Source organism: Periophthalmus magnuspinnatus, chromosome 4 (assembly GCF_009829125.3).
Source record: "Periophthalmus magnuspinnatus isolate fPerMag1 chromosome 4, fPerMag1.2.pri, whole genome shotgun sequence".
NCBI classification, from domain to species: domain Eukaryota; kingdom Metazoa; phylum Chordata; class Actinopteri; order Gobiiformes; family Gobiidae; genus Periophthalmus; species Periophthalmus magnuspinnatus.
Genome location: NC_047129.1, coordinates 13,860,158 through 13,870,600, shown reverse-complemented (window position 1 = coordinate 13,870,600; position 10,443 = coordinate 13,860,158). Strand labels below are relative to the sequence as shown.

Here is a 10,443-nt window from a genome sequence, read left to right as displayed (position 1 = left end):
TGTGGACACGTGTCTTTACAGTTTAACTGTGTAGCATTTCTTTCTCTCTCTAGTACAGAGTAGATACTGTAGTATTACACATGAGAGACAGTAGTAGTACGCTTCCTGTATGTGGTGGATTGCATCAGTGCCTCTCCTAAAGCCACCGCACATACATAGGAACGCAAACAACGTGCCTCCGTCACATGGTCTGGACGCCCCCGCTCGTGCGCCAATCGCAGCCGCCTCGCGCTTGTTGATGCGCGCTGATTGGTCCATAACCACTGTGACACATGGCTCCGGTAAATGGCTCTTCCCTTTAGCGTACAGCTGTACAGTCTTTAGTCCATTTTTCTTTCGCCTCAGGACTCAGAAGAGCACTGTCATGGAGCCCAAGAAGGAGAATCAGAGCGACCTGTTCGCTGGCTTTCACACGGTCTTTAAATCGTTTGCTACAGATGCCATTCACATCGGTCAGGAGCCAGAGCAGTGGAAATCAATGGCCGTGGTGCCGCCAATTTCTCTTTCTACCACGTTCAAGCAAAACGGACCAGGAAACCACGCTGTAAGTGATATGCTGTGGTTATTTATGGTTATTATGTGTGTGCTGTAGCAGAGAGAGAGGGCGACCATGTGCTGAGTATGATCTCCCCCAGCCCCAACGGAAATGACAAAGATCAATAATATGATTTTACATACTTGTTTGGTAGCGTATATCTGATATCCTACACGAGGTATCCACTCCAACATTCTTGTATTTATTATTTCAAGTCATCCGTGTCTTACTGTGCTGACCCCTCTTCTTCTTATAGCTCAAAACAGCTGCACCTACTGCCATTAGATGAACTCTAGTAATAATTATGGGATTATGTGAAATACTCTCTGCTGGTGAATGTTTACAGATGTCCTTTTTCACACAGAGTTGTACAAATAGTCTCAAGGCCATGTAAGGTCTCTTGATGAGCATCATGCAGACTTGTTAGAAGTGATAAGTCCTGTCCAAACTAGACTTTTCACTGCAACCTTTACCTGTAGATCCTATTTGATTGTATAACACTAAAGTAGACTGTGTGATTTTTGTTCACTTGTATTATGTAGGGGTTTGAGTACAGCAGAAGTGGAAACCCAACCAGAAATGTCCTGGAGAAGGCTGTGGCAGCTCTAGATGGAGCCAAGTATTGTAAGTGAAGACTATTTTTTACTTTTTTCTTATCTTTATCTTCACTATTAAATCCAAGCAAGGAATTGTTACATAATATAAGATGAAGGGTACAATGTAAAAAAAAAAAAGTCACATCAAAGGAGTCCGCACTAGTTTTATGCTCTGGTTAGACTGGTCTGATTAAGACGTTTATTACACTTGAAACAATGATCTTAACTGTGTTTGACATATAAGTACATTTCACCAGGGCTTACTGCCTCCCCTTAAATAGGCTAAGGGTTAGATTCCTTATAGCAGAAGACAAGAGTTATGCTATGGTATTATGGTTATTATGTGTTACAGGTCTTGCTCTTGCATCTGGACTTGCTGCTACTGTTACCATAACCCACATGCTCAAAGCTGGTGATGGGATAGTTTGCATGGATGATGTGTATGGAGGTTTGTCGTATTTCTTTTTACAAAACAAGTGTATCCAGGATGAAAGTATTTTTTCAAATAATGTTACTTTTTTTCCTAGGAACAAATCGCTACTTTCAAAAAGTTGCTGCTCAGTTTGGCCTTGAAATCAGTTTTGCTGATTGCACTAAACCAGAGCTGCTCAAGGCTGCTATTAAGAACAACACAAAAGTAAGACGCAAACTTTCTCCGTCAGCATGAATAATCGTATTAATTGGGTGTGTCCCTATTCTGTTAAGCTATAATGGAGTTTTTTGCATTGCTTTTTTTTTTTTACTACTTCCAGTAATCACAGTTATCTCTAGTCTTATTTTGTACAATCCTAAAAATATATATTTTTTTAATTTTATAGATGGTGTGGATTGAGACCCCAACAAACCCAACAATGAAAGTTGTGGACATCAGAGCCTGCTCAGATTTAGCCCATGAACATAACAAAGACATAATTGTAGTAGTGGATAACACATTTATGTCAGCCTATTTTCAGGTGAGAGATTTTTTTCAGTCCATGTTCAACCTGTTGTTTTGTTGTAATTAAATTCCTATAAATGATGCGACAAGTTGCCCACTACATCTTGTCTCTCCCCAGCGGCCATTAGCACTAGGAGCTGATATATGCATGTATTCTGCTACCAAATACATGAATGGTACAGTAGTCTTATATTTTCATACATCTTTGTTATTTTACTTATTTATTTCATTTTGCCTTCATCTACTTTACAGGCCACAGTGATGTAGTAATGGGTCTTATCTCTGTCAACGATGAGGCCCTGTATGATCGGCTTAAATTTCTTCAGAACGGTGTGTAAAATAAATAATGAATGTAAAAAAGTTATTGACTTTGAAGTCAAGTTACTCATATACTCATACTCATACTCATATGTAGTAATAGTATCCAGTATTGTAATTCAGTTGTTAAACATTAACAAGTGATGTAGTTATATTGTTACAGAAGTTCAGTTTCTATTTTACAGTTACTTCATGTTACAAAAAGTCTTTTTTTTAAATTCAGCACTTGGTGGAGTGCCATCTCCCTTTGACTGCTTCTTGTGCAACCGGGGCCTCAAGACGCTGCACCTTCGCATGGAGAGACACTTCAAAAACGCAATGGCCGCCGCCAAATTCTTGGAGGCAGATCCTAGAGTGGAGCGCGTCATCTTTCCAGGTGACAAAATATATTAAATGTGGTAGGGGGATACTTTCAAGATAAACATTTGTAGTGCAGATTATAAAATGGTTAAAGGGGACATGTTATGTACAATCTATTTACTTTTAACGATTATACAATCAACTTGATTAATTCAAACATGTCTGATTAACCCTGCATTGTTTTGCTCTTGAGGCTTGATTACTCAGAATATGTCTGTTTTCACCAAACCCTCATCCTAGCCCACTCTGCTGTATGTAAATCACACAAAATATCCAGGCTCTGGGTCATACATGTAGGGCTCAAAAATGAAATGTAGCTATAAAAACATGTAAATGCTTGATGACTGACTCTGTGAAGATGCAGGACCTTCCGTCTGTTGTGGAATTTTGCATCTTACACGTAACACTGCACGGTAGTATCGGCCATTCAAGTCTCACTATGCTTCCACCCAAGGAGTTTAATTAGGAGCCAAGGACAAGCCTGGAGACAAGCTGACCGAGATAAAATGAGCAGTGCAGAGCAGACTGATTCTGTGAGATGAGTGACCAAAGAAATTGATAAGATTAAAAGACCAAATCTGTAACAGTTGGATGACACCATAACCACAGAGAAATGTCAACCATGAACTTTGTGTGTCATTGCTAAGATCATATGGGGGATGCAAAATTCCTCAACAAAGTCATTGCAATCAATCCGTAATATTAGGCTATTTTAGATCAATATTGTGGTTTTCAATGGACAAAATGTAAAATAATGATCCAAGTGTGTTATAGGACAAGTTATAGTTAATTTATAGACAAGTGATGGAAATTATAAAAAAGCATGTGGCAGGTCATCTTTGAACTTACAGTTCATACTATTAAAATGTTCTGTGTCTGTCAAAGCTCACATAATTAATCCATAAAAGGTTATAGTTACATCACTATCACTGATGACGTATGATTAACTGAATAATAAACCTGTCGGTATGTTTGTCTGCTTGTAACAGGCCTCCGTTCGCATCCTCAATATGATGTTGTGAAGAAACAATGCACTGGATGTCCTGGAATGATCACCTTCTACATTAAAGGCAAACTAGAGCATGCCAGTACCTTCCTCAGCAACCTCAAAGTAATTTGTTTTAGCATTTTTAAACCATTTCATTTAATCTGGAGTTATTACAATACTATTATTTGTGTTTCAGATGTTTGCTGTAGCCGAGAGTCTTGGTGGATATGAAAGTTTAGCTGAGCATCCGTAAGTTAACTAAAGCTCAGTGTGCTGTTTACTTTTACCACATGGGGGCATCAGAGTTAAGCAAATAAAGCACATCTCCGACGTAGTACACAAGCTCCTTACAGAGATGTTAGGTTTCTATGATCTTTGGGTACAAGGCATTTACAGGCACATTTCTGCATATTCTTGATACATTGTTAAAATTATATCTGAATATTGTTTCTGATATACCCATTTTAGGTATGATATAACCATTTTTTGTCAATATCTTTCACCCCTAATTCATGGGGACCTGATGTTTGAGGCAGGTCATTATAAAGTGAACGTGTATACAGATTTTAGTCCCCACAGTGCCATAAATACCCACGTATTCTTCTGTCCTAGGTCCACAACAGTATTTTTTTTTTTATTATTTAGGGCTATTATGACCCATGCATCAGTACCTGAGAAAGAAAGGGCTGTACTTGGGATCAGTGACACTCTGATCAGGCTGTCCGTGGGGCTGGAGGATGAGGAGGACATCATTGAAGATCTTGCTCAGGCACTGGCTGCTGCTGTAAGTATTTGAGCTATCATAAAGACAGTACATCCATAAATGCATATGAACTGTTTCATATTAGTGGACAAACACCCAAGCAAGCTGAGCAATAAATTGGTTTTAAAATTATACATTATGTTAACATATATATATATATATATATATATATATATATATATATATATATATATATATATATATATATATATATATATATATACATAGGAATAACTTCATCTAATATTTAATCAGTCTTTTGATTAGTAGAGACACTAAGCAAAAAAAAGAATAAATTAATAAATGTATTCCTTAAGGATTGCCTGTGCCACCATAGTCTAAACAGTATAAATCACTGCATAAGTAATGGAACGAAAAAATATGCAACACTACCCACGATTCTAAGTCTAAATCTAGCTAAATTAACAAGGTGACTCTGGTATGTGACTTGTTAGATTTTATTCATTAATCAAAGAATTAATGCACTCTCTGGCTCTGTGCTTCTTACCAAAGCTTTGTAAGTGTTGGTGATGGTAATGACAAGGGCTGTTAAATAATGTGCACTGGTTTTCTGTAAAAGCCACATCTGTCACAATGAAGACAGACGAGTCGTGAGGTGAATAAACAATAGCACTGGAAGTTCTGACCTGACATTCAACTTTCTACCATAAGCCCCAATAGAGGATGAATCAGGACAGAGTGCATGCAATGAATAATTTGTACTGTATATAATGTGGTGTGGTTTGAGATAGACTACATTATCAATATTAAATATACTCTGTGGCATACTAAATTACAGTTGCCTACAAAATGAACAGCTTTCTCCTCTTCCTCTTCCCTTTTCTCTTTTTCCTATTCACAGAATCAGTTTGTAATATGACTGGTCTTGCACTTGTATTGCATCTGCTTTACAAGCCTCTCAAAGTACTACATTATAGTCATTCACTCTATTGTCTGTGGCGGTAAACTATTTCTGTAGCCTCAGCTGAAACTGCCAACTGTGCCATTTGTCCCTCAAACCATCAGTGATCACTCACATATCACATTCATACAAACACAAGATGGACGAAGTATTTTGCCCAACAACAGTATGCATTGGTCAAAGTGAAATTTGAACCTTCATCCTTCGAGTTGATGGAGGAGTGTTCTAACATTTGCTGCCCCTCTTTCACCTTGGAGCAGTTCCCAGATCTGCATATAAGATTTGGCTAGATTTGCACAGACCTCTGCCTCAAAGAGAAAATGACCTCCAAATAATTATATTGTACCATTTCTATGCAATTTTCTTAAATTGTAATTGTAATATGATTTTTGGCTAATTCCCAATTACTGGTGATTTAAATTTCCATAAGCTTTTGGCTGCTCTTACTGCTGTATCCAGTGCATTGGTCTGTGCGTTATCTCTCATTTAGCATCTATGCAGGCTGAATCTAAAGCGCCTAGCTGCCAATCTGTAGCAAATGGAAATCAAATGGAGATAGATACCCCTATTGACTCCCAGCAATCTCAGGAAAATGCATGCCTGATGGGCCATGAACCTGATTGTTTGGGACAGCAGGTTGTTGTGGGACAGACCTGTTAAACTTCCGGTCATGTATTTAGGTTAGTTTTAGCCACTGGCAACATAACGTGTATAGTATTGGTGTGGAGGAAAAACAAATCTAATCTAAATCTAGTCTTGCTTCCTTGTTTCAGGATTATTGATTATTGATATGTCTGTTTATTTGTGCTTGCTCTCTTTACGTAGCATCCAGAGAAGAAGTGAAAGTCTATAGGGAGTCACATCATGACTGGAGAATATGAGACCGCTCCAAATAAAAAGATGAATTAAAGGGATGCACCTGCGGTCAAGACTTCTGATTGTGAGCTCCATAGAATCAACAATCAGGGAACAACTATATCTTTACTTGCTACTACTTGCATTTTTCCATAGAAGCTTTTTAACTTTGGTAAACAACAGCTGTATTATTATTTATCTCATGATTGCTTTATTTTTTTCACGTCTATATGTTATGTAATATTTTGCGTCAATTTCAGGAGCTTCATCAATTACACAAATCAAAAATAATTATAATTTTATGAACCCTCGGACAACATGTGCACACAATGAATCTGTTGTCCTTCAATGAATGTATTTTTCAGTTACAATCAATGGATTTTCATTCCAAAGGGGGTGTTCATGATTTTATACCAGAAATGGTACAACAAAGTGTACAACAGTTAGATAAAAAAAAAATACTGTACAAGCAACCAAAATCTGTGCAGCCAACATTTCATATTGTTAAATAATAAAAGCTCTTTTATTTAAAAATAAAATAACAATAATGACTGAACAAAGATCTACTATCTTCCAAAGGGCAATCTCCAATAATATGTGACTTGTGCCATCGAGCTGAAATAAAAACAATTAAAGTAACAAAAAAACACTGCTATTTACCAATAGAAAACCAACTTGTTTTTACTGGTGAATTCTTTTGTAAGGATGAAAGTTATACTCTTAATTCCCTTTTCCGCTTCATTTTGGACAACACATGTTAACTGTCTTTTGTATTCCTGACAAAACATTAAAGTCAGTTTGAAATCTGTTTGCATGTGTGTCACTTCTAAACAAGGTAACCCTGGTCCAACTTAAGTACACATTCAATTCAATTCATTTTATTTGGGCAAGTAATGGACCACAAGTAATGGACCACATTCAGATTAGCCCTGGCTGCATAGATGGTTTAAGTTGACGGATCCAATGAGCTATGTTAATGACTAAACTGCCATTAACATTTTCTGTTCAAGTGTGACATTTTCAGAGGAAAGACCTGTTCTGGCAATGGTCCACTGCAGGTCTAATTTGCACTTACCTAGAAGTGTGCAATGATTTAACAACCAAAGCTGGTATTGTGACTGATTAAAGCAACACCCAGACAAGAATTCTTTACATATATTGAACCGATGCTAATTTACAAGTGTGATCTTAGTGTTGGCGGGACCACCACCTGCTTTTTTCTGTGAAGATGTTATTGCTATTGCATTAAATCTGGCTCAATGGTCACACCACTAGGCCAAGTTGCAAAGGTCATATCTGAGGAGGCAAACACGCAAATCGTAAATTGTTTTCAATAATATTTTGGGAATGTTTGAGCAAAAAACACCAATAATACTAAAATAAACAATTTAAAAGATGTGTATAATGCCATCATGTGTGACATCCCGGCCATAGCAATACCATCAGTGACACCAACAGACGAGTAGGTGCACCTTTAGTGATAATAAAACAAGCAACTACTACTATACCAATTTTCCTTTCAGCTTGTTTTGGCTATGGGGCAAACATTTCCTTATGAATGAGAAACACACACCCATTTTACCTGCCCCATCTCATTTTAATATTAAAGACCTGCTGAATGTAATCTGAAACCCAGTCATTTGTAGCACTTGTAGTTGCCACACTAGCAGCAGTAACTTTCTGCAGTAGTTTGAACTCATTCAATGTTTTTTGAGAAAAGCAGATGTGTGATTGTTATTCATATCCCAGTGACTTGAGCAGGTTCAGGACACATGAGCCCCTCCAGAGTATGATAGAGCCTTCACAGACAGTCTCTTCACATCCTTCTTTGGGGAACACATCTGTCAGTTCAGATGAAACAAAAGACATTACTCAGTGGAAGCCTGGGATTTGGGAGCTCAGTACACTGCCGTGACTGCAGCACTATTCACTGATCCAGACACTTATTTTGAACAAAGACATCATTAAAATAAACACAAAATTATTTTCCAGACTTGCCTCCATGCTCACCGCAGACGAGTTGTGTTAGATAAGGTTTCTGGGAAAGATTGTTTTTAAATAATTACTGTAAATCTGCAGTGCAATCTATGCAGACATATTATCCTTCCTAGTCATAATGGAATAAAGGGAGGTTAACTCGTACATTTGAATGCGTTATTTGAAAATACTGTGCTTTCCGCTTTTGGTTAATACACATGAAGTATCATTGTACACTCAAGGACCCTTATTTCTATTGAATAAGCGTTATAATAATTTGAATTTGAACAAGTATCGGTACAAAAAGAAGCTAAAAAGAAAGAAAGTAGAATGGTAATACACACTACCAGTCAAAATTTGGACACTCTCTCTTATTTTGCTGTTTTCTACATTTGCTATACATACAGAATACATCAAATATATGAAGGTAAAAAAAGCAAGAAATTATTTTCTATTGCATTGTTTATTTATTGTATATCAGTATTAACTAGTCTATCAAGCTTTTTCCTCATAGTCAAAATCACATCTAAACAACTAGGCCTGTCACAACAACAAGAAAATATGGATATAAGATAAACAATAATATTGAAACATTTATATCACTGACATAGCAACCCTAAAGCGGGATTATCTCAAAGATTTAATTGTACAATATAGGTAAAAATGGCTACAATAGATAAATAACAAAATGAAACATATACTTTAGTGTTTCATAGATCAGAAATTATTCACTCAACCCTGTAAAAAAAATCCCCAAATAAAAAGTACCAGCGATAAATGTAGATCTCCAAAAATGATCGTTCCATGTATGATTTTGTTTTGAGGCATAATACAGTTTTTTTCACTCAAACTTACTGCATTTCATCATCATTTTATAATGCATTTCACATGTACTCTTTGGGACCCTAATGATATAAAAACTTTGGACCAGTTTGTATTTGTCCAAGAGCTATAATGATTTTTCCCTGAACCCATTAACTCCTCACTGTTAAACCTGTGTTTGCAGAGAGCTGGAGGGGATCTGCTGTGTTAGTTTAGCATCTTATATTACCCATGCATAAGTGGGTGAGTAATTACAGGTTATGTCATTTCTATCTCAAAGCTGTAAGGCAGATATTCATTTTGCTGTACATGTGTTTTACATGACAGTTGATAATGGCAAACTGTACTGTGATTATTGATCGCTAAAGTAATGACTAAGGAATAGGCCTGAACTTCACTGGTTAATAACAGAACAAATGGTAAAATATAATCTAAAGCTCAGTGGTGGATGAAGTACTCAGCTTTAAAAAGTGGTAAAACAGAGGTAAAAAGTTACTCAAATGAAAGTAAAAGTATCACATGAAAAAATCTACTCAAATAAAAGTATTTAGGTACTTGTTTAAAAATGTACTTTAAGAGTAACAAGTAAAAGTATTTCAGAGTGTTGTGTCGCTAAATAATACATTTTGGTCAACAGTAGCAATATGATTCAGTTTCTTATCTTTTCTTATGAAGTTTGTGTATTTATTTTTGTTTGCTCAAAGATGAAGCTTGAACTCAAAACATTTGGCCAGGATGTTACCACAAAAATAGTAAAAATAACTCCTCAAATCATAAAAAAGTACTTTTCACTTTTCAGGCCAGTTAAAAAATGTATGAAGTAGAAAGTACAGATACCTGCTCTCAAATAGTAAAAGTAATAAGTATCCACTGTAAAATGTACGTAAGTAAACTACAGATACCTAAAAATTCTGCTTAAGTACAGTACTTTACTACTTGTTCTTCATTATCTTCCTCCACTGCTAAATTCACACTAGCTCCTTTCTAACCTACCCAGCCGGGCACTAAGTATTTGAAATAGCCAAATGAGTCACTTAATTATCATATTCTTTTATATTTTTTAACTACCATGTTTTTCAAAAGTCAAGTAATGTCAAATGATTCATTCAAAATGCACATCTCCGCTTTCTATTCTGGGATCGTGATTTAGACAAATCTTCCTCAGCCCGCCATTAATTGCCTGGACAGTTCGGGTGCTGTTTATTACCTTGTACTCAGAACACATAAATGCCCAGTTTTTCCATGAATTGGATGGATATTTCTGCAGAGGTTTTATTAAACAGATACTGTTCGGGCTAAAATGGAAACATTAAGCCCATTTAGAACAAAGGACATGCTCTGCTCATTTAAGGCTTCAAATTGTCTACAGA

The 10,443-nt window shown here is 36.5% G+C and overlaps 1 protein-coding gene across 1 annotated transcript; it reads left to right on the top strand.

The window, feature by feature from the left end:
* Positions 1-270: 270 nt before the first annotated feature.
* LOC117370041 (cystathionine gamma-lyase-like) lies at positions 271-6,921 on the top strand. Its single transcript, XM_033965389.2, has 12 exons — positions 271-544; positions 1,078-1,159; positions 1,484-1,579; positions 1,659-1,768; positions 1,950-2,084; positions 2,187-2,244; positions 2,321-2,398; positions 2,610-2,762; positions 3,736-3,857; positions 3,931-3,983; positions 4,380-4,518; positions 6,245-6,921. Exons 1-12 carry the CDS (start codon positions 365-367, stop codon positions 6,260-6,262), a joined length of 1,224 nt encoding a protein of 407 aa, XP_033821280.1. The 5' UTR covers positions 271-364; the 3' UTR covers positions 6,263-6,921.
* The last annotated feature ends 3,522 nt before the right edge of the window (positions 6,922-10,443 follow it).